The sequence below is a fragment of the Suillus subaureus genome (assembly GCF_016647635.1).
Source record: "Suillus subaureus strain MN1 chromosome Unknown BJ212scaffold_25, whole genome shotgun sequence".
In the NCBI taxonomy this organism is placed as follows: domain Eukaryota; kingdom Fungi; phylum Basidiomycota; class Agaricomycetes; order Boletales; family Suillaceae; genus Suillus; species Suillus subaureus.
The window spans coordinates 66,159-89,831 of record NW_024538581.1 but is presented as its reverse complement, the minus strand read 5'-3'; the positions used below and the strand labels follow the sequence as shown (position 1 = coordinate 89,831).

The following is a 23,673-nucleotide window of genomic DNA, read 5'->3' as shown; positions in this document are numbered from 1 at the left end:
ATGCTGAGTTTAAATGGTACTACTTGGATATGGAGATTGAAGGTGATGCTGATGTTGAGATAGAACCTGACATTGTTCCAGCAGTAGACACATCTTGCACAGTTCATTTTTTTTTACTTCTCTTCATTCTGTTTACCTTGACTGACCTCCTTAGAATATTTTTGATGAGATGCAAGTGCTTGCTCCACCCAAGTCGACAGACCTGGGAGATGAAGTAGACCATTACCTGTGTCATTCCCTAACTATTATGCAGCAACTAGTACTACGTTGTAGCTAACACCCATAATTGACAATGTTGATATAACATTGTGGTGTGAAGACAAGGAGGGACATGTATAGTATGGTAGAGGGTTTTAACTTTGAGTTCCACATTCAAGTCCAGCTGCATATAAGAATATGGTGAGAATGGCATGAGGATACAAGAATATGTACCATATTGTCATTTTGCGGTTATGTAGTTAAAATACAGTGATAATGTTGATAGAATCTAAGGTTCATGCAACATTCCCACTAGTCCATAATCTTTTTTTTCCCCCAGTGATACAGTGCAGAAGACAGTAATGATCTTGATGAGTAAGCAAATGACAAAATTAGAGATAGCAAGAAGGTTATTGAGTGTTTCTCATGGTCTCAAGCAGCCAGATGGTATAGGACAAGTAATGGTATCATAAGCAAAAAAAGTGCACTTGAAAACAATGAGATTTGATGTCTCAGGTAGTGGTGCTCATCATGCATGACAGTGAGCATGGCTGTGATGACATGGGAAAAGCCAGACAAGCATCAGCAAGAGGCATGTGGAATTAAGTGCATATTCCTGCTACCTTTAGGGAGTGGGTTATATAGCTCGCTATTTTCATGTTTTTGTGGTAGATTCGTCTAATTTTGGCGCCCCTTTTTTCCTGCCTCAGATAGTAATAAGCTGTGTTGATCAATTGGTCCAGCCCTTGATAGGCTTTCACAAATATCAGTGCACCCTTGTTCGTGTTTCCCTGTTTCCTGCTACCAGCATGACCTTGTTCATAGGCCACCTTCCTGTATCTGTTGTTTTTGACTTGAATTCACATCTTTCTTTTGTCTCTCCTTCCATTGCTCTTTCACTTGGTCGCTCAGGTGTGATCTCACGCTTTTCTGAAATTCTCATGGCCTCCTATGATGGCCAGGTGCTCACAACCAACGTTGAGTTTGAGGTCGCTCCTGGTCTCATTTCTGATGTTGTCAGTGGGAATAATTGGATCTCTTTGTGGCACATTGTTGGGTGCAAAGATGAGATTCCTGCTTTCAATCCTTATTCCCATTCTATATCTCACTCTCCAGGTGAAGGTGTCCTTTTTATTTGTTTGTTTTTATACTGATTTGGGTTTATGTCTTTAGATACTTCATGTCTCTTGTTACAACTATGTATGCCCCTATTCATTTTCTCTCTTACTGTGTATTACATCACAAGCTGCATGATGCTGCTGCTAGACTTATCTTTTGTTCACATCTTGTATTACATCACGATCACCGTTGCTGTCGCTAGATGACCTATTCTTGCTATCACTTACATATCTCTTATCTCTGACTCACATACATTCTCACATCTGCCCTAAAGCACTTGTAGCTCACTATAAATAGTCCTCTTGTATGCTTTAGTGCTTTACTTTAATCTTACTAGGTTATACCTGAAACATCCTTCACTTGAGACCTCCAATCTCTTGTCATCTGAACCGTACTTTAAGTTAGAGGCACTCCTTCTAACTTAGCTTATACTGAACACTTGACTTATTGTCTCGCATAGAATCTCAGCAGAGGTCCTGACTCTTATCGAGTCATCTGTTGTTAGAACTATCCTAGTTTGTAACATCTCTGGATTATTGCTCAAAGTATTTGTGCTGATCTAGCCTCTATTCATGATCAAGAAGAATATCGCAGGCATAGAGCTATCAGCATTTTGAAAATCTTTTGTAGTTGGGGCACCTATGAGTGTCTCTAAATCATCACAATCATTATTCTCTGATGTAGAATGCATGTTGAAGATTTCTCTGGAAGCCATAGCTTCTTGGCATGGTCTGTGTTTTGTGGGCACAAAGGATCAGTTGTTGGATAGGATCATTGATCACATGTCAAAAGGTGAGTGTGCTTTGCATGCACAGCATTATAGTGACTCATGTTATCACATAGTTGATGAGTATTGCACTGGCAGTGTGTCAGATAACAATACCATGCTGCATTTTTCTGCTGACAGTTCTGATGGTTTTTGTGACACAAGTGAACAGGTGACAGATCTCCAAATTCACCTATTAAATTCAATTCGCAAGACCATTGCACACAAGCCATTGTTGCACCTATTGTGCTGCCACAGTGTTGAGTACAATGATATGACAGTCTCTTGCAGCTCAGAAACCGCTTGAAGATTCATGTTGGTGGCCTTACAAAGGGCAAGCACGCATGCGTGTATCACACTAAGAAACAATGTGAGCATGATAGAATTGATCAAGAATGTGCACAAATTGCTGTGGATTGGCCACATGTTGTATCAGAGGATAGGAAAAGGTGCATCATTGAGATTTTTCAAGAACAAACGAGTTCAGAAGCGCTAGCTATTTTTGTTTGCTTTGTGTGTGCAGCAAAGTATAATGTTAAGGAGAGACAACTGTTATCTTTTAAAGAATTTGATGTTGCTCTCTTGAATCATCCTGATAAGCACCTACATACAGTGGCTCAAAAAACTGTCTGCATGTTTGACATTTTTCACTATCTATGATATTGTGTGAGAACGAACAAATGCCTCAAGAACATGGTTATACCACATTGTAGTATGGCTTCAGGGCTTTCATTTGAGCCCTACACCGTGGAAATCGGTGGAGATATGGTGGAGATACAAGGCTCACAAAATGGTGACTCATGCAGACAGTTTTTTGAGCACATATTAAAACTATATAAATCATCATTTATGACACCATAACAATCATGCCACCATTAAATAAATTATAAAGTGGTGTCATTATGTCATTTTAAAACCATATCTAACTATACAAACCAAAAATTTCCATATGTCATGGTTATATTCACCATGAAAGCCACCCCCCCTGCTCAAAGAGATAATATCCTCTCTCTTTCCTATTCTGGCCTCTCTGCTTGTCAAATTTCCTCTAGAACTGGAGTATCCAAGTCCACTGTGGCCAAGTTCATCAAAGAAAGTCACGCAGACAAGGAAAACTTCTGCGAAGGGCGTTCATCCAAGCTCACCTCTACTGATAGGAGGGCTATTATTCAACATATCACTACAGGAAAGGCTGATAATGCTGTCCAGGTCACCTATTACATCAATTCCACCATCACATTCCCTGTCTCTTCACACACTGTGAGAAACATTCTCAAGACAGCTCATCTCAGGTCAGTAACAAGGAAGAAAAGGCTTTCCTCTCTATCACACATATGCAGAGAGGACTAGTACCCTTCTTTTGTCACATATATACCTTGCCATCTGACCCAATCCTATTTATTGTGGTCTTATATGATCATATAACATGCTTCCAGTCCATGTAATCCAATTCTGATGGGCTAAGGCAAAGGTTAGTCATCTCTGTTTATGTGTGATAGAGAGAAAAGCCTTTTCTTCCTTGTTACTGACCTGAGATGAGCTGTCTTGAGAATGTTTCTCACAGTGTGTGAAGAGACAGGGAATGTGATGGTGGAATTGATGTAATAGGTGACCTGGACAGCATTATCAGCCTTTCCTGTAGTGATATGTTGAATAATAGCCCTCCTATCAGTAGAGGTGAGCTTGGATGAACGCCCTTCACAGAAGTTTTCCTTGTCTGCGTGACTTTCTTTGATGAACTTGGCCACAGTGGACTTGGATACTCCAGTTCTAGAGGAAATTTGACAAGCAGAGAGGCCAGAATAGGAAAGAGAGAGGATATTATCTCTTTGAGCAGGGGGGGTGGCTTTCATGGTGAATATAACCATGACATATGGAAATTTTTGGTTTGTATAGTTAGATATGGTTTTAAAATGACATAATGACACCACTTTATAATTTATTTAATGGTGGCATGATTGTTATGGTGTCATAAATGATGATTTATATAGTTTTAATATGTGCTCAAAAAACTGTCTGCATGAGTCACCATTTTGTGAGCCTTGTATCTCCACCATATCTCCACCGATTTCCACGGTGTAGGGCTCAAATGAAATCCCTGAAGCCATACTACAATGTGGTATAACCATGTTCTTGAGGCATTTGTTCGTTCTCACACAATATCATAGATAGTGAAAAATGTCAAAACATGCAGACAGTTTTTTGAGCCACTGTAAAGGCCATGTTGTTGATGAACATTATATGTACCAAGATTTGACAGAATCCAGTATTTGAGAGAACATCTTTGATCATGTTATGTATGAAAGCCAGGGGTTGTCATTTGAGAATGGAGAGACCGAACACCCCACTGGCATATATTGTTGCAGGGACTGTGCCTCATTGCTGAAAAGGGGAAAGACGCCACCATTGGCTTTGGCAAATCACAATTTTATTGGCCCACTTCCTTCTCAGTTACAGGACCTTACAATTGCTGAAGAAATGATGATAGTGCTGTGCAGAGCGAAATGCTTCATTTTGCATTTGCGGGAGGAGTCGTGTCACATACCAAATGCTCAAAGAGGCTTGAAAGGAAACATGATTGTTTTTCCACAGCATCCATCAAAGGTGTTAGAAGTGCTGCCTCCACCAGTTGAAGAGATTGTGACACCAACCTGCATCTTATTTGTTGGTTCATCTCCACCCACTGTTGATTGGCTGTGAAAGCATGCAAAACCGCTGATTGTATGCAGAAAAAAAGTTAGGTCGGCTTTGATATGGCTGCGTGAACACAATACACTCTATGCTGATGTGACCATCGATCATGGCCATTTAGATTCTTTGGGCAAGGAAGACATTTTACCAGTTCATATTGAGACTGTTCCTGTAGATGATCAATGAGCAGAGGATGTACTTATTTCGTGATATGACAGTATTAATGATTGTGAAGGAGATTCTTTTCATGATGTAGCCCCTGAGCTTAGTGATGTGGTCGAAGGATGTGTAAACACTTTGCCTGACACAGATGTTTTTCAGCATGTAGTGGTGACTGATGTTGATGGTAATGCTCCATCTCATGAGCTTCATGCGGCTGCCCTCTGTCATGTGAAACAGAAAGGTGGAGGCTTCATTCAAGTTCTGCATGGACTCAGTCCTATGAATGAATATGTCAACCCTGATTTACTCCTGAAAATTTATCCTACTTTGTTTCCATATGGTCTTGGTGGATTTGAACATCCTCACCGTACATGTCCTCTATCATTTAAACACCAGGTGAAGCACCTTTTTAATTTAGCAGACAAGCATTTTCAAGAGCATTACTCCTTTTTGTTTGTGGTGTTTAATATTTTACAGTGGAGGACATCATTGTTACATACCAGTTTAAAATCAAGTGCACCTCATTTGCAAAGATATCAGATAGTTTTGCAACAGTATCATCATCAGCAGTTCACATGGTTGCTGAACATGTTTATAAGGGTGATTTGTCTACAACCTATACTCCCAAAGAAGAGAAAGTGCATCACCTGTTAAAGGAAGTGAATGGTGTCACCTCTCATGTTCCAGGAAGTGGCTCAGTGCAAGCTATGATGCGCAACCAAATTTAAGGTTTGATGTTTGACAAAGGCCTGCTGAACTTTTATATCACAATTAACCCCACAGATGTGTACAATCCTATTGTTAAATTTTTGGCAGGATCTGAGATAGATATTGATGATATGCTCCTGAACAAAGTACCTGACTTTTGGGGGCAATCTATTCTGGTTGCTCACAACCCAACAGCCACAGTGAAGTTTTTTAACTTGTATATTAAGTCATTTCTTAGCACCATTTTAAGATTTGATAAGTCAAAAGGCACAGCTGTTGAGGGTATCCTTGGTCATGTGAAGGTGTATTATGGGTGTGTCGAGTCTCAAGGTCAAGGCACGTTGCATTGTCACATGATGGTGTGGCTGGAAGGTGGTCATGATCCTAATGAAATTAAACAACATATCATGGAAGCAAAAGATACAAATTTTTGTGACCAGTTGTTGGCATTTTTAGATGACACTATATCAAATGACATCCCTTCTGAACCAGATCCTGATATCTTAGTCCCATTGATGGTGCATCATCTGTGTTCAGTGCATGGCGTCTTTCCAATCTCAAATGAGGAAGATCCATGGGCTACAACAGTGCATCAAAATGACTTGCATCACTTGGTGAAAGCTTGCCAGACTCACAAACACAACCTCTTGTGCTTCAAGTATTGGAAGAGACCTCCCCATCCATGAGAGTGTAGATTTGACCTTGATGAAAGCCACTATTGTGGAAGCAGCTACATTGATGATGAAACAGGGGAGATTTGCTTACATTGTTTAAATGGCATGGTAAATAATTTCAACTCATCAATGTGGGAAGCTGTACATTGCAACATGGACATTAAGTTCATTGGTTTGGGTGCACCAGCAAAAACAATATTGTATTATATCATGGATTACATCACCAAATCTCAATTGCAAGCTCATGTTGCATATGCTGCATTAGATCTGGCAAGGTGAAAGCTATCCAAGTTTGATCCTGCAGATGATGAGATAGCAATTAGGGCAAAGGAGCTGATTAGGAAGAGCGCTCATGCTATGATTTCACACCAAGAGTTGTCAGTATAGTAAGTTGCGGCTTATCTGATGGACTTTGGTGACCATTATACCAGTCATGAGTATAAAAACCTCTTTTGGACTTCTTTTGAAAACTATGCTGATGCCATCATGCCCCTTCCTAAGCAGTTGCATGATGAAGGATATGGAAAGGTTGGAGTGTCTGAGGATGAAGAAATGCATTCAACAGAAGATGCAGAAAATGACTGGGAATGCTTGTTGCAGTTAACAGCAGATGAGGATATTTTGCAAGACATTGCAGATGGTGCTTTGGCCAATGATGAGGTTGCTTTGGTTGTAGATGATGACATGATATTGAATCCTAGAGCAAATCAAGTGGAAGACTATCAATTAAGAGCTTTAGCTCTTCATGAAATGTGTGTATGGGATTCTGTGGCTCAAGTGGAGAAACAAAAAATGAAATGGATCCAAGGTGATGCTGGCACGGATACACCTGATGAAGAAGACATAGAGGAAGAGGGACTTGATGATGGTCTAGGTTTTGATTACATGGACATAGACAATGCTTGCACAATGAGTTCTGTTAGAAATGAGAAAAACAAATGCAAGCATGACGATCAGATTTTGATAGAAGACATCATGAAGGATAAGTCATGTTCACATTGATCCTTTGAGTTGTGTGACAGCCACTCTGAGAGCCAAACACATTGTCTCATCATACGTCATCCAGACAGGCGCTATGTTCCTGTTCCAATAGGTCCATCACTACTGAGACATGATCATCTTGAGGTGAGAGAGAGATATTGCTGGATGATGCTTATATTATTCAAACCTTGGACCACAATCAATGATTTGTGTGGCATGTTTGAGACGTGGTTGGCTGCCTTTGAAAATTTCAGTATGGATTGTCTGCTGAACAAAATTTTCATTATGAAACACATGCAAATCTTACATGAATGCAAAGATAGCAGAGATGACCATTTTACAAATTGTCATCAGTGTTCTTCCAATTGATCAAATCATGTTTGCAGTGAAGTCCTAGAGCGTACAACATATGCAGAAGAATCAGTAGATAATGAGCTGAATGAGGAAGATATTCTTTCACACATGGAGTGTATCAAACAGAATTTGTCCATCAAGAAATCTCAACAGTGGGATGTGACATTGGACTGTTTGCATCATATGGAAATAGCAGGCCGATTTTCTATTGCCAAAGATTTGGCACTAGCAATCAGTGTCAATTCAACAGACAGCAATATCAATGAAGTGGATAAAAATAATCTTTCACTGGAAGATGAATGGCAGAATGCTTATGAGCTCAGGAGAGAGGCATGGAAACAGCATGTCATTGAGCATAATTGTGATGTGCAACCATTGCCTGAAGAATCGTGTGCACCAGATGTTGAGATGTCTTCTGGGAATGATTTCTGGGTGGCAGTTGGCAACTTTTCATCACATACCATACCAGATGTGGTTCCATCGATTGTGCAACATGCCAAACCACTTGTGGCGGAACCTGTAGCAGTTGATATATGTATCAGCCATGATTTTGGAGTATGGTCTAAACAAAGAGCAGGCTCACACATTTTCTCTGATAGCAGATCATTCATTGACACAGAGCCCAGAGCTACTTCACATGTATTTGGGTGGCCCTGGAGGGACAGGAAAGTTGCATGTTATCACTGCTGTGACAGAGTTCTTTAATAGGTGAGGTGAAGAAAGGCAATTTTGCTTGACATCATTTATGGGAGTTGCTGCTTGCAACATCACGGGCATGACACTGCACTCTGTATTAAGTTTGAATCAACAAAGGAAGAAAGGCAGTAAAGGAAAATCCAAACAGGATCTCATTGCCATGTGGAAGAACATTGATTATTTGCTTGTTGATGAGGTCTTGATGATCAGTTGTAACTTCCTTGTTCAAATTCATGAGGCTCTGTGTGAAGCAAAAGAAAACTCTGCTCCTTTTGGAGGAATTAGTATTGTGTTTGCTGGTGATTTCGCACAACTGCCACCTGTTGGGCAATGAGCTTTGCATCGTAAGGTGATCACATATGCAGTCTCCACTGTTTGGGGACAGAATAGCATGTTTGGTAAACTACTATGGTTGTTGGTCACTATTGTTGTTTTACTCAAAACCATCATGCAGCAAAGCGGAGATCATAATGCACATTTTGTTGAAGTTCTTGAGCATTTGAGGACTGGTAGTTGTTCTGATGATGATTATGAGTTGTTATCTAATAGAATGATATCTAAAGTAAGACTGACCTGGGCATTTGGGGAGTGGCTTGATGCACCCATTATTGTGTCTACCAATGATGTGAAAGATGTTATTAATGAACAAGCGACATTGTCATATGCAGAATTCACACACCAGCCTGTACATTGGTATCACTGTCTTGACAAGCATAATGGTCAATTAATTGACTCCTCTGACCTACATTCCCATTTAATTGGTCTACATTCAGGATCAACTTCTCAGCATCTTGGAAAAATCCCACTTGTCATTGGCATGCCTGTAATGATTAGTCAAAACTTCAATGTCAATGTGGGAATTGTGAATGGTTGTACAGGAAAATTGAAGAGCATTTGTTTTTCAGTTGATGCAAATGGTGATCACCATGCTACATCATGTGTCATTGATACTCCATCTACTTCAGGCAAGCCCCTTCCTCATCTTGAAGCTCATCAATCTGTTGTTTTGCCAGACACAGTTGACATGTCATTTGAGAATCTGTTCAGTGGAAAGAGATGCCACATTAAGTGCACTCAACTTCCAATTTCGCTGGGTTTTGCCATGACTACTCATAAAGCACAAGGACAGACTATTGAGCGCACCATTGTGGATTTTGAAGGCTGCACTGGAACAGAGGCTCCCTATGTTATGCTGTCTCATGTGACCTCACTAGATGGATTACTGGTGCTCCATCCTTTCAATAAAAAGAAGATTTGTTGTCGTCAGAGTGAGGATATGCATATGGAAACCAAACACCAGGGTGTACTTGCGCAGCAGACACTTATCGACCATACAACAGATGAAGATGAACGGTCACAGGCAATATTACATTTGTGATCTATGTTAGGTTGTGCAGACATTGTCAAGATCAAGGCAATTGCATGTGAGCCATGGCAGTCTGTGATGCAGCTCTCCAGCCAACTGCACAGTATACAAGCAGAGATTGACACCATTGGTATGGGACGTCCATGAAAAAGAAAGCTTAGTCAGGAACCAGGCATTGCAGGCAGTGTTGGACAGATGGCCAATAGCTCAACCATAGCAAAGCAAGTGCCCTGCAAAAAATGATGATTGAATTAAACAAAACAACTTGAGATGTTGTCGGCCTGATTCCCACATCACATGCCCTTGGTCACCACATAGAATATTGTGCACAACTTGACTTCACTTGTTCCTCCTGGTCAGGCCAGATATACCTTGATGGCACACACCCAGAGTTAGAGCACATTCACTCTTCCAACTGTGTAGCCCTCCCTAACATCCACTCCATCCCAACCCCCTCCTTCAATGACCATATCCCAAGTCCCAAAAATGCATTTTGTGCACTTCTTACTTTCCTTCTTGCAGCTGCTTCATCTCCTGCTCTCACACAGGACATCCATGCTCATTCCGATGATTATTTGGTGAGTATGACTATGGTTCACTTGTATGGCTTCCTTTCTGATGAGGCTGAAAAACTCACCATCACCGGTGCACATGGAGTTATTGGTGAAGTCAACATTTCTGTTGTCTGGATCCAGGTACTCTCTGAAGATGGCACTGTGCATCTTGAGCTTGTACATCTCAGTAGTATTCATTCTTTGATCTTTCACCCAATATTGACCATGACATACTTCAAAGTCAACTTGAAGAACAACTGGTATGAGACCACAGTCTCTGCATCTTTTCCCCACCGTATTGTGTCCATCATGGACTGGGCCAGTGATAGCCTCATGCCTTTTTACTTCCTTGAATCTCATTTTGGGGATGCTCAACTTTTTCCCCTCTCCTCATTCATGCCTGCAAACTTTAGTGCCTTGTCCTGCTCCATCAACAAAGTTGGTGGTCACTTTAGGAAGGGCAAGGTTGTGGCAGATCTTCACAAGAGCAAGGCCACCAAGGAGACCACCAAGTGGTTGAGTGGGCCTCCCATTTCTCCCTTCCTCATAGCATATTACAATGTCCCATACCAATGCAATGGTGACTGGACTCTTCTACACAAGCAACTTGTTCTACATCCTAACCTACTGGTCTGTTTTACTTGCACTTATGTCTTATTTTTTCATATGACAGATTGTGACAGGAATGAATCCACAGAAGAGGCTGGGAACTTCCAGCAGTACATCTTTGAGCACAGCAGTGAGGAATCAGATGCTGTGATCATGAATGCACAGGATGGCAGTGGGTTCAGCAATGCCAATTTCATGACACCTTTCAATGGCCAGAATGGGTGGGTTGTTATTTTTCTCCCTGCCCAACATTGTTCAGCAAGAATGTTTTTGTTGGTCATACTGACATTTGCTTTAGTATCTTTTGCATATCACAAACAATTTCTACTCAATGTGCTGTGAAATCACTCACCTCTTCTACTTTGCACTCCTGTGACGCCATGCCAATATCTATTTGTGTTAATCGAGACTGCTTATCTAATATCTTTGGAGCAAACAGGAAAAAAATGCCCCTTTCCCTTTTTTTGTTGATTATAAAAAGCAAAATACCATCTCAGTTTGTGTTGTTCACTTCTTTCTTGTACTATGGGTAGGTCTTTGCAAAAATGTTCATGGATGTACTTATTGATCTATTTTGCAGCAGGACTTATTGTTGATGTTTGGATCCATGTGCTTCAATTCATGGACCTCCTGGACATAGTCCGATGTTTTGCAGTCAACTACTTATTCTCAATGCTCAGTCATAAAGTGATCAATGACAGGCTAAACTGCATCCTCATGCATACTATTGGTGATGCAAGTAATCACCTGCATGCCATCCTGGACAGTACACACTCTGTTCTACTAGGAAGTTCTGCACTCGACATTGTATTGTATGGTACATCGCCAATACACCAACATGAATTGCACATTGCTACACCATGCTATGCTAAACACATTCTTGCCACCTTTTTTGAATGCCTTGGATTTGCTGATGGTGGATCACCCATGTTCTATACACCGACATCTGCCGTGGTGGTGTACGATTATGAATATATTGAAAAAAATGGCAAGAAGGTGGCTCTCATCAATAGTGCTACAGACTCCATCATGCCAGTGGTTCTTGCCCATTGCTTGTCAACTGACTGCATGTTTATTTTGTCCAGTGGTCTCTTTTGTGGCTATCTGGAGTTACTGGACAGCCAGGTCACATTTCTGCCTGTTGCTCATCCCAGATCATCTAGCGCTCAGTATTTTGCTGAGCGCGAGTACAAAGTGAAGACTTGCAATGACTTTTGGACACTGCCTTGTGTCAGGAAATGTCCAATGCTGTGGTGTCACATGGATGAAGGTCTTTTTGTCACATGGCACAATGGAGTCACCCCTGCAAAAATTGCAGAAGGGCAGGACCTTCAATGGAGGTTGACAAGTCATTGTGTGAATCTTTCATGCTGGAACAACATTTTCCAAGATCCTGATCCACATTCAGGTGCATATACTGTGTGAAGTATCGAACTGTGAATCAAAGAATTGATCAGCTGTAATGTGGGTTAACCCAAAACACTCAAAAGATGCATGGTAAACTGATAGTTGTCAGGTGGGACTACCTCATGTTATGGGATTACTTTTTGGAGCAGCCATGATGCGACCATATCCAGTACCACTTTATATTGATAAAGGTAGCACTGTCCTCAGGCATATCAATGACTTGAATGTTCATCCATTCATTCGCAAAAGGGGCATGGAACCAAACAACATCATTGATTGCACTATGACAAGGAATATGATGGTAATGAATGACTGTGCATTCACTGTTGTGCGCAAACATGATCATGTGTTAGACACCATGCCATCAGCATATCATGTAGGTCCTTTTTACAAGGACAAGAGGTGATATCTCCCTCTCACCCCACCCTGTGGTAACATGCTCGCCATTATGCATGACCTCACAGAAAAATGTGTACCATGACATATCTTGCCATGGGAAGTCCAGGAGGTTGCAGAGTGCATTATCCAGTGAGTTAGGCTTTTGAGACCTGGGTACAGCAGCTTATTCCATTGACAGAGTTGACCAAATGATGAATTATTTGATGGAATCATGCGTAAATGCCTATGAATCGAAGCAGCATAAGAAGTGCATGATATTGCTTGTATATTTACATTTTGGCAATGTTTAATTTTTGGTTTGATTTCTCACAAGAACAAGTTTCATTGTTTGACACCAAGCATCAAGTAAGAATTCACAAGTAACATCTTGGTAAAAAGCCATGTGACAGTTGCAACTCCTAACTATGATCTCATCACCCATGGCAGGCTCCTAAATGAAGTCTCAGTGAGCATAAGTGGCCCCTATCATTTTATCACCTTAACTTCTACCATATCATGGCCAAATGACACACAGCCATATATAAATGTATGTTGGCCACAGCTTATCATACCTAATGGTGATGGCTCATGACAGTGTTTTGACTCAGTGGCCTTGTCACCTAAATCAAGCCAACAAATCAGCATTTATCTCAGTCTCCCAGACCTTCACAACTTGTCTTGTACATGCAAAACTATGCACCGCATTGTTGAAGGCATTCACAATGAGGCTTATCTCAATTTGCTCCAACCTTATGCTGCTGGATCATTGACTGAATTTGACCACATTATTGCTGGTAGTGGCACAGTGATTATTGGGTCTGCAGCTTTATCACTAATCTCCCATCTGGCTTTGTGGCATCTGAAAGATCTCAATTTGGCAGTGCCAAGAGGCGCTACAGACCAACTACACCACTGGTTATTGAGGAATGAATTCCACACAATCCAACAGGCTCAAGAACCACCTATCGCACTGTCTGTAGATGACTTTGTGAACTCTCATTGCACATTCTATCATTCATCACAATCTCACCTTAAAATCAGCATCACTGAAAGCATTGATTACAGCATCCTTACAGTGGTTTTGACAGGAAGATACACTGTAGAAATGTGTTATGTGACTGGGGGCGGTGTTTTCTGTGCCCATCCACAGCTTACATTAGACCACATTGTGCTTGAATGCAATTCACCTACCATGCAAAAATCGGACACTGCAAAGGCACAATGGTACATTGACATGGGAATGCAATACTTGCAATCTACCACTCAATGGAAACATGGGTGCAGCCAAAATTGTCTAACACCCTGGCACAGTGTCAATGACAAAAGCCAAAGCCTTCTCATTGACTGGACTGACAAGGAAGGGGGAGATTCCAACTTTACACATAACACCTCATGGTACACCCATGGGCAGCACCACTATTGGTGCTTCAGCACTGTTTGTCAAAGTGTACAATGCACTTTTCATCTGCATAGTCCTGAACTTCCAAGGCACAGTCCATCAGACTATGAAGATATCCTGCATACAAAAATCACTTTAGCAGGTAATCCAGTACATTGACTAGACATCTACCAAATGTATTCGCATACTAAACCTGATCACATACAAATAGTTAATCGGGGGAGGACATTGAGGAATCTTTATGCCACTAGCTGTGGCAGGCCATTCTTAGTGCCTATACCTCTTCTGGTCAACACTCGTGAACTACACACAACAGATCATCTGTACACACACTCATGGGTAAATGAATTTGGACGTGATGCTATGTTGATCCACCCAAACATGATTAGAAATGCATATTTGACCCACCCATCAAACTAAAAGCCATTACTGTTCAGGTTGGTCATATGTCATGAAAATGGTGCTGAAAGCAGAAAGAATTACTCCTTATCATCACTTGGAAGTGATATTGTGGGATATGGAAACACATTTATGCTGTATGGAAATGTACTGGTGATGAAGACACATCTTGACAATCATGCAGAGGTCATGGTGTCAATCCAGGAGACACTTGATCACAGATGTAATCCTGGGGTGATGTCATATAAACTTTGCCTTGGCAAGATATCAAACTAATACATCATGATTTAGCACCTATCACACACAAACACTGACAGGAGCAAAATTTGTGGTAGAAGCAGCATAAGCAACCAATTCTTCCTTGAGGTGCACTATCCGCGAAGTTATTAGCATGTGAAACTTTATTGGTTGACTATTTACTTACAATAAATTATGTGGTTTGACTATTATGCCTTGATCCTCTCCAATTTAGTATGACTTACTAGTAATGATGTTCCAGAACTGCTTAACCCCAGAATCATGGCTTTAGCCTGGCCTCAGGCAGCTCTGGCTTGCAACATAATCAAAGCTTGGGCGAAGCTGCTAATGACACCCAGTAAGAACTGGTTGTGCTTGAAACAGCCAGGATATGCTGAAGGCTGAATTTCTGCTTTCCTCCTGTGGCTGTTTGTGCTGGTTTGTAATTTCATATCACTTTGCATCAATATACATTGCGTCGTATACACATTGCATACATTGCATTGCACAATTGCACATTGCACACACATTACAGTATGTGCAAGCTATGTGATCAATATGATGTAGTGTGGCTGTATCTTCGCATCAACTTAGTAGTATGGTACTTGGCACTACTAGTACCAGTATCTGGCCAATGTGCACACATCCAAGCTCTACTCACCTTGCCAAGTAACTGCATCAAAAAGCATAATTAGGTCGTGCAGGACAGACATCAAAGTCTAGATTTGTCACACAACTTCAAGGTGAGTACATCTTCCAAATATTATAATGAATGCTGGGACTATTTTATATAGAATGTACACAAGTTCTAGTTTCAAGCAACTTGATGATGCTCCCTGATATGTCTGTGTCTGCAGCAAATATAATCAAGGCCAGTCTCACATGGTTTTGGCCATGACATGGTGCAGGCACTTAGAAGAAGCCAATACCAAAGATGAAAGAGAAAGGATGTGCACAGGCCAAGCACTACATGGACACAGTATACCAGTTTTTCCAGCTTTACCTGAAGAGAGCAGTGCACCAGTTCTACCTCCAAATGCTTGTCATTTGGATGCAATTCATGGTCTTGCTAAATGAGTGTGAGAGAATGTGGAATCATCGCACAAAGTTGGATGCTGTAAATGAGCCAAACAGACTGAACCCAGTATGGCCCAGGTATGTGTTCACCACTACAGGTATCTCTGTGTACCTGTTTGACATAATTTATAGGATGACAAGCTGTTTTCTTCCACTGGCAATGAAATCTTTGGTTCTGGTGACCAGAACCCTTCTGCTCCTGGTGATGAGCCTTTTGGTCCTGGTGACCAGAACTCTTTCAGTCCTGGTGACCAGAACCCTTCCACTCCTGGTGATGAGCTATTTGCTCCTGCTCACAATGACCTCCATGCTCCCAGCAACCTTCCTGCTCCTGGTGACAATGAGGTGTTTACTTCCACTGATGATGAACCTTTTGGTCCTGGTGACAATGAGCTTTTCCCTCCTGCTCATGACAACCATCCTCCTGCTTGTGACAACCATCCTCCTACTCCCAATGACCCTCCTGCTCCCAACAATCTTCCTGCCTGTGACATCCCTCCTGCTGATAATGAAATTCAGATTGATATTGGGCCTAGAATGAGGCCTAATATTGATATTGACCAGCTCATCTGGAGTGCAGCACTGCCGAAAATGCAGGAAACCATGGAGTTTGTGCACCTACTCAGGAATGCCTCACTGGAAGATCTGATTGCAAAGCTGGGTGAGGATGTCCCAGACACTTTGAACACTGTTTTGATCCCCACCTTGTACACTTTTGATGCTGTGTTCATCATGTTCTCCCAGTTTTATTTCATATTTTCATTGCTTTCAGTAGTGTGTTAGAGCTGTGCTAGTGCTACAGGCATGTTTTATATCCCAGCACAATCAAACAATATCTGAGCATAATCATATCACAGCCAACATGAGCACATTCACCCAGGGAATCAAATGCATGCTCTAATATGCACTGGTATGATTTTCATATGTGAATGCGAAGAAAAACATACATATGTGCTGATCAATGCTTTTTCCTCAACTACTACCATAAGCATATTCTGGCACACCCTGGCTGTTTTGAGCACAACCAGTTCTTACTGGGAATGACAGCTGGCACATTGAGCAATAAGGGTGAGATGAAATGAGGCACCTGTACTGTGTTCATTAAAGGAGAGAGGTTGTCATATCCCACAATCCGGACTCACATTCCATAATATTCCCACGCCTTCCGAGCCTACATCCGGACCCCATATCCAACTCATTGCCAGATCCCCTTCCGCTGTGTGCTCCACACCTCAGTAGGATCGACTCCACTCCAGATTTACCCCTGAGCTCCGGACCTCTGGATCCCCACTGCTGGCCGGATCCGTACCACCCTATCCTGTTCACCCTATGTGCACTCCATCCAGCAAGACATCCAGACTTCACCTCATCTCAGATTCTGGACTATATCCACCTTCTCATATCCCAGTCCTGTATCCACCTTGTCTTCCAGATCCCCAGATCTCTGGACCTATTCCCACCCTCTGTCCAATATCCTGCACCTATCCCCATTTAGGCATCTCTGCCTTTCCGGCTTTCGGTTACCTCCTGTTCTGTCTTGCTGATTGATCCTTGTACAAATCTTCATCTCTGAGTTCATTTAGTTATGTTCCGTCTTACTTACTAATGTGTTTCCACATGCTCATACATATCCTTGCTCCTTTGCTTACTGATCCTCTCAGATAGTCTCCAGTATATAACCCCTGTAGATACTCCTGTAGTTTCCTCAGTTTGAATATCATCTTAGATCCTGTTCTATCTGGCCAATCTTCTTCTGGACTTCAGTCCATCTGAGTTTGTCCTTTTCCATAAGGCCTAGGGATGGATTCCATAGGCCAGAATTCTGGACCTTCAGATTTGTCCCCTATGTCTCTGTCCCAAGTCTAGGGATTGCTTCCCTAGACTGGAGTCTTGCCTTTCCAGCACTTACCCTCTTTCTGGACTTTGGTCCACTTCCTATCTCTCTGACTCTACCTAAGGGTAGTCTACCTCTGTTTGCTTCTACATCGGACTTCATCCAATATAGCCCCTATTCCTTCTGGACCTCTGGATGTCCTGTCCTTTGGACGTTCCGCCCTCCATACCTTTGGACATCCTGTCCTTCTGTCCTCCATCATCCTGCCTCCTGTCCTCCTGTCCTCCTGTCCTCCAGACCTTCGGACCTCCCATCCTTCCATCCTGTTTCCTGTAGAAGTATTACCTTGCAGTGGGAACTCTCCTGCACTCCTCCAGAAGTCCTCTAGCACTCCACCAGAGTAGCTAGCCTCTGGAAGTCCTCTGGACTTCATCAGACCATCATCAGACCACATATGAAATGAAGGGCACATACTCAGGTAAGGGGCACAGCATATGAGCTGAGGCCAAGCCACTCTGAGTCAGTCTCTCTCTCCTTTGAGCATGGTTCTTAACAGAGGTGAAACAATTTGCTAATGCAAAGGAAGGTTGATCATTACAGGTCTCTCATGGATGGAAAGGTTTTGATGCCATATGTATGACAGATATCAGTGATTACCAATGATAGCAAATTGGGTCAGCTGACGTAACAAGGCTGCAGTATATATAGCAATGCTAAGTGTCCCTTAAACCTCAAAAAATACTGTGAACTGTTTTGTACATGATGCCAAACAAATCCTGCTTGACTTCACTCTGTAAAGAGCTCAGAGAAAATGTCTTAGACTCTCTAGACCTCGCCGAGCTATCTCTCTTTGCCAGTGCAGCCCCTATTTTACATATTGGAGTCAATGAGTACCTCCAAAGGCAAAGGCTGATCATATTTGCGTGCTATGTTAGCAATATCCAGCAGTTCATGGAATTGCTACAAAGCACAGGTGCTGTGATCTCTGGGTCATCAGCCCTAAACATCGTGCAAGCCAAACAGGGCGCAGTCAACATCAATGACTTGGATGTCTATACCACTCTCCCTAAATTTGAACAACTTCTCAACTTCTTTGAAGAATCGGAAGGTTACAAGGTCACGGATCATTTCTGTCATCCACCCCCTGGTCCTTATAACAATACAGGGATAGCCAAGCTCATCCGACTTCAAAAAAGGACACAAAAAGTGGACATCATTGTCACAAACTTGACTTTGGCAGCAGCACCCATTTTTCAATTCCACAGCACAGTCATCATGAACTTCATATCAGCAGAATGCATTTTTTGTGCTTACCCCATGTGGACGCTCAACATGGCTGGTTTGATCCACCCGAGAATGTACAAACAAGATGCCACTAACCTCACAACCATCAGTGGCCTCGCCAAATATATGAAGAGAGGATTTAGCCTATATTCAGAAATCACAGAAATTGAGCCACACTTTTCTCACTGCATAAAAACCCACTACTGTCCACACATAGTGCGAAGCACCAATGACAACAGCAAGGTAGCTTGGGTGTTCAATGACACAGCCACACACCCTAGCACTCCACACAGCGCAGCTTACGTTGATTCTAATGCAGTCATCTAGTGTTTAGGAGGGGATCAGTGCACAAATGAAAGTGTTTCAGGCTCTCCATCATTTGTTTTTTCGACATAACGAAGGTACGTTACATATTCATGCAGCATGGCATTCTTTGGCTAACATACATGATCAAAAGATGTAAGACACGATGCATCATTTCAGTAGAGCACGTGAAGTACACAGATAACTGGAGTGATGGTAAAGATAATGATGGAATATGCAATAACAAAAAAAAGGGGGCTTCAAATCAATTTCACAAAACATTGAATAAGAGTGGCCTTTTAAGACTGGATTGTCGACTTGCCCTTGGCAAAGGCAGCAGCTGCTTCACTGGGAGGAACAACATACAACATCCTAAAAAATGAAATGTGAGAGAAGGATCATAGATAGCAAAATATTCCACCAATGAACTGGTCAATGGCAGCAATGACTGCAGCATAATCAGACCATGTCAAATTATCAGCATGTCCCCCTTCAGCAATCTTGAGTATGAGATATGGGCAATGTTGGGTGCCATTGCAATGAAGGTTTCAATTGAAAGAGACCAAGAACTCCAGATGCTTGGAATGCTCATCACTACTGGACACAAATACTGTGTGTTCACTAACATCAGCATTCCTAACAGGAACTTCAACATAGCCTGATTTCAAGCCCCATGAGCAAAGGCATGTGGTGATCAGTCTGTCAAGAGACATGGAGGGTTTGGGATAAACAAGGAGTTGGTACTGGTTGACACTAGAGAGGAATTGATGTTTGGTACTGATAAGGACCATGATGCATGAAAGTCTCCTGAAAAAATAGGGTGCTTAAAGAAAAAGAGTGCTTAGAAAACAGGGTGCTTAATGGATAGGGTGGATGATGAATAGGGTGCTGAAAGAATAGGGTGTTTAATGAATAGGAGGTTAATGCAGCTGCACAGTATCAATGATGAGCAGAATACGCTCATCGAGGATGAAATGAAGTCATAAATGTGCACAATGCAATGGATGTGGATGTGGATGATCTGGAAAATATCAATAGGACATTTCAGCTGATGAGGAATGACAAAATTGCATGAACTAAAGAGCCCATCTACTAAGATAAAAGGTGATCAAAAATAAATCAAAGAAAAAATATCGCCAGACCCCATCAGCAACTTCACCACATATCCAAAAGTCTGTCTAGCTCACAAGCTCCATACATTCACACTCCATGGACATTGACCCCCCCCCCCCCACTATGATAACTGCATTGAAGGGGGCCTCTATGATGAAGTAGTAAAGCAACTAATGGCACTACCCCAAGGTGTATCACTGGGGGATGCAACATACAAAGAACACTTCATCTGGGACACTAATGCACACACCAGCAATTTTGCATACAGGTGCAAGGACAATGGAGCTGAATATGAAACAGATCTGATCAGTGAGGTAATGCCTTGTCAGTGTGGTACAAGATTCAGTGCCATGGGAAACCATTACATTGGAATGGCAGACACAGTGAGGGTCACATCAATGTAACATATTGATGCTAACACTCATGTCAGCCCAATGTGATTGATGACAGAACACAGGTTAAAGGTGTTCTCGCTTTAGGGAAACCTACACAAGCGACTCAAATGATGTACGTCGCATTTGAGAATCAAATTGCTACCTTGGATGATGTCATCCAGAGCAACATTGAGGAACTCAAGTGAAAGAACAAGGATATCAACATGAAGGAGTGGACTGCACACACAGACACAGACACCTCTAGCACGCCAGAATTTATTGTGGTCAGTACTGAGCAATTTTATGTGGTAAGAAAAACTCACTATATGAAATGAGATGAATGGCTAACATATCTCAAGGTGCCCAAAACTACACAGCAAGCTATGCAAGGCAAGTGCACAAGAATCATGAAAAAAGTACTAAGTAGGGAAAAAGAAGATGAAGATGGTCAAACAGCCAATGGTTCATCCTCTACAGAAGTTGGGCCAAGCAACAACAGTGGGGAGAAAGGCATCACAACTAACAATTTCTACAAGCCGACCGTGCTCACAGATCATGGAGGTGACTTGTTCCAACACGTGAATGCCAAACTTCACCAGTTGGACATACAGGATGTCAACAGTGACCTTATCCAACCCCAAAAGTGGTATTCAGAACTTAGGCACAGAACTTTGGTCATGGTTAGGGCCACAATGTACACTTTCAATTGGAAGGAGCAATGGGTAAGACTCAAAAACTTGACAAAAAAAGTAACTTACCATAAAATTGAAGGTCTATCAACTCAATGCACACACTATCTGCATCCTGGATGAGTCAAAGCTGGACATCAAACCATTGAGTCCACAGCTGAATGGTTTCAACTTGGAAGCCTTGCATTCCAAATTGCATGCATCAAATGCAATGGCAGGGGTCCAATTGGGCAAAAGAACGAGGGAAGAATGATAGTAAAGTGCAGAATTCAGCTATGATGCAGCCTGGTTGATGTGATTGTCCTTACTAGATGTACCCACGAGTTCATGCTCACCTAGTGTTTGTGCTTCATCAGTAAACCACAACTTTTCCCACAGGAAGTACAACATTTGCATTCCTGTCCAGCCAGCTACAGACTCCACAGTTCCCCAAGTTCCCAGCACACTTGTGACTACAAGGTATCCAGTTGCTCACAGTTCTATATGCCCTACAGGACTTTACACCTTACTAGTACTATACTGCCAGTGTATTACATCCTACTAGTAGCGCTATTAGTATACTTCGATTCAATTACAATGGGTTTCAAAATTTTATCAAGTGCAAACTCGGAACCAGAAATTCAGAATTCAAACACAACCTGCAATCATCATTGCAATGACATCTATTGTACTGATATACTTAAAGTTACATTAATATATACATGCGAAAAATGCGAAAAATGCGGTAAACAGTAGTTTCAGGCAGTGTGTGATTGCAAAAGGGATGAAGAAAAAAGAGAGAAAACGAAACAGACTGAGTGGGTGGTGTATGTCGACATTAATATAGCTGGACCATGATGTGATGACATTTGAGTGATTCTAAATATATAACATTAGCGTTGTAGCACTGTAGGGTAGTATGGAATTGTAAGAACTTACCTTGCAAAACACTCTGTGTGGGTCTGTGGTGAGAGAGACCATGTTTTTGAAATGTTATCCGCATGTGAGCTATTCCTACATCCACCTTGGCGAGCTTCTGCTTCAAAATATCAGATTTGTGCTTGGAGAGATTTGCCAAGACTTTGTGTTTGTGGACCACACAGTCAGCAAGCACTTTCTCTGCATTGACAACATCCTGTCTTGCCCTTGTGAGGTCCAGGATGAGGTTCACTTCAAGATTATTGGCATCACTGATTGTCTGTGAAAATGTTAAGGAGTATTGTTTACAACGTAAGGTATGAGTTACTTACCATTGACCTGAGAGCATCGACTATGTCATACAAGTCCAAAATACCACTACCAGAGTGACACATAGTATTATTAAGGCTGGCATGCCAGTGAACAGGGCAATGTGAAGTTGATGGTAAATCACTGATATTCAGCTTGACTGATGCATTTGTTGACATGGCATGTTAGAAAAACAATTTTATTGGTTCCGAGAATGTAACTCTCACCTCTATAACTAATATGTCCAACTCATACCAGTGTCCTTTGTGCAGCAAAGACAACTTCAAAGACCATGGTGCTGTTGCCCAACACATGAGTCAGCCTCGCTCTGGCTGTAGTACTTGGCTACAGGATCTCATTCATTTACATTCAGTGTCCATCTGTACTGCAGACTCAGACTCCATGGATGTCGACCACGCACCAAATATTCCTGATGTTGACCCAGAGCTTGATGGGGCTGGATTTGGAGACTGGGATGGGGTATTTCAGGGTAGAAGTGATGAGGGTGATGATCAAGTCCATGAGGAGGTGACACCGACTGACTCAGACTTCATTGACTGGCATCCCAAACCCCCTTAAACATATGGCAGGGGTCACACTTTCCTCAACTCATTTCATTCTGACGAGAACAACATGTATTGCAAAGAAAATCACTATTACCTGTTTAGTGGCTGGAAAGATTGGGAGGTTGCATTGTGGTTACTGCATTTGGGGTTGAGCATGGTGAAGGTCGACAGCTTTCTTTCACTCGAGATGGTCGGTTTTAGACTTATTCATTGTGTTTACTATCCTGACAAGTGTCTTGTTAAGATCAAGAGTCTTCCATTATCTTTTTGTTCAGCCAAGGAACTATGTGGTCGAGTGGAAATGCTGCCTGGTGGCCCACCCTGGATGTCCCAAGTAATCCCTACTGTACATCCAACAAAATCACCTGTCATTTTGTATTGGCGTGATCCCCTGGAATGTATCGTGAGCCTTTTAAATCACCCTTTCTTTCATGATCGAATGGATTTTACACCTCGCAGGGTGTATGCTACTGCGCAGCGACTGTGCTGCATATACTCTGAATGGATGACTGGTGACGACACCTGGAAC

The 23,673-nt window shown here is 42.0% G+C and overlaps 10 protein-coding genes across 10 annotated transcripts; 9 read left to right on the top strand and 1 right to left on the bottom strand.

Annotated features, from left to right (window-relative positions):
- Positions 1-5,670: 5,670 nt before the first annotated feature.
- Positions 5,671-6,705, top strand: BJ212DRAFT_1448020 (uncharacterized protein; the record flags this gene model as incomplete). The annotated part of the gene is made up of 4 exons (XM_041338480.1): positions 5,671-5,790; positions 5,872-6,302; positions 6,339-6,564; positions 6,601-6,705. The coding sequence occupies 4 exons, from the start codon at positions 5,671-5,673 to the stop codon at positions 6,703-6,705; spliced, it is 882 nt and encodes a 293-aa protein (XP_041190812.1).
- Positions 6,706-7,410: 705 nt separating this feature from the next.
- On the top strand, positions 7,411-7,668 carry BJ212DRAFT_1276046 (uncharacterized protein; the record flags this gene model as incomplete). Its single annotated transcript, XM_041331257.1, has 1 exon — positions 7,411-7,668. A coding segment is annotated over one exon (258 nt), but the record flags the coding sequence as incomplete, so codon positions are not given.
- A 1,471-nt stretch (positions 7,669-9,139) lies between these two features.
- BJ212DRAFT_1203730 (uncharacterized protein) lies at positions 9,140-9,382 on the top strand (the record flags this gene model as incomplete). The annotated part of the gene is made up of 1 exon (XM_041329118.1): positions 9,140-9,382. A coding segment is annotated over one exon (243 nt), but the record flags the coding sequence as incomplete, so codon positions are not given.
- A 69-nt stretch (positions 9,383-9,451) lies between these two features.
- Positions 9,452-9,727, top strand: BJ212DRAFT_1276294 (uncharacterized protein; the record flags this gene model as incomplete). The annotated part of the gene is made up of 1 exon (XM_041331272.1): positions 9,452-9,727. The coding sequence occupies one exon, from the start codon at positions 9,452-9,454 to the stop codon at positions 9,725-9,727; it is 276 nt and encodes a 91-aa protein (XP_041190809.1).
- Positions 9,728-15,844: 6,117 nt separating this feature from the next.
- Positions 15,845-16,558, top strand: BJ212DRAFT_1482856 (uncharacterized protein; the record flags this gene model as incomplete). The annotated part of the gene is made up of 2 exons (XM_041340504.1): positions 15,845-15,853; positions 15,908-16,558. 2 exons carry the CDS (start codon positions 15,845-15,847, stop codon positions 16,556-16,558), a joined length of 660 nt encoding a protein of 219 aa, XP_041190808.1.
- A 2,008-nt stretch (positions 16,559-18,566) lies between these two features.
- Positions 18,567-19,040, top strand: BJ212DRAFT_1199556 (uncharacterized protein; the record flags this gene model as incomplete). Its single annotated transcript, XM_041329051.1, has 1 exon — positions 18,567-19,040. A coding segment is annotated over one exon (474 nt), but the record flags the coding sequence as incomplete, so codon positions are not given.
- A 1,867-nt stretch (positions 19,041-20,907) lies between these two features.
- Positions 20,908-21,625, top strand: BJ212DRAFT_1301275 (uncharacterized protein; the record flags this gene model as incomplete). Its single annotated transcript, XM_041333107.1, has 3 exons — positions 20,908-20,967; positions 21,043-21,405; positions 21,455-21,625. The coding sequence occupies 3 exons, from the start codon at positions 20,908-20,910 to the stop codon at positions 21,623-21,625; spliced, it is 594 nt and encodes a 197-aa protein (XP_041190806.1).
- Positions 21,626-22,189: 564 nt separating this feature from the next.
- BJ212DRAFT_1301274 (uncharacterized protein) lies at positions 22,190-22,664 on the bottom strand (the record flags this gene model as incomplete). Its single annotated transcript, XM_041333106.1, has 3 exons — positions 22,190-22,230; positions 22,291-22,549; positions 22,602-22,664. The coding sequence occupies 3 exons, from the start codon at positions 22,662-22,664 to the stop codon at positions 22,190-22,192; spliced, it is 363 nt and encodes a 120-aa protein (XP_041190805.1).
- Positions 22,665-22,818: 154 nt separating this feature from the next.
- On the top strand, positions 22,819-23,157 carry BJ212DRAFT_1482855 (uncharacterized protein; the record flags this gene model as incomplete). Its single annotated transcript, XM_041340503.1, has 2 exons — positions 22,819-22,894; positions 22,952-23,157. 2 exons carry the CDS (start codon positions 22,819-22,821, stop codon positions 23,155-23,157), a joined length of 282 nt encoding a protein of 93 aa, XP_041190804.1.
- Positions 23,158-23,235: 78 nt separating this feature from the next.
- BJ212DRAFT_1234391 (uncharacterized protein) lies at positions 23,236-23,646 on the top strand (the record flags this gene model as incomplete). The annotated part of the gene is made up of 1 exon (XM_041329521.1): positions 23,236-23,646. A coding segment is annotated over one exon (411 nt), but the record flags the coding sequence as incomplete, so codon positions are not given.
- Between the last annotated feature and the right edge of the window lie 27 nt (positions 23,647-23,673).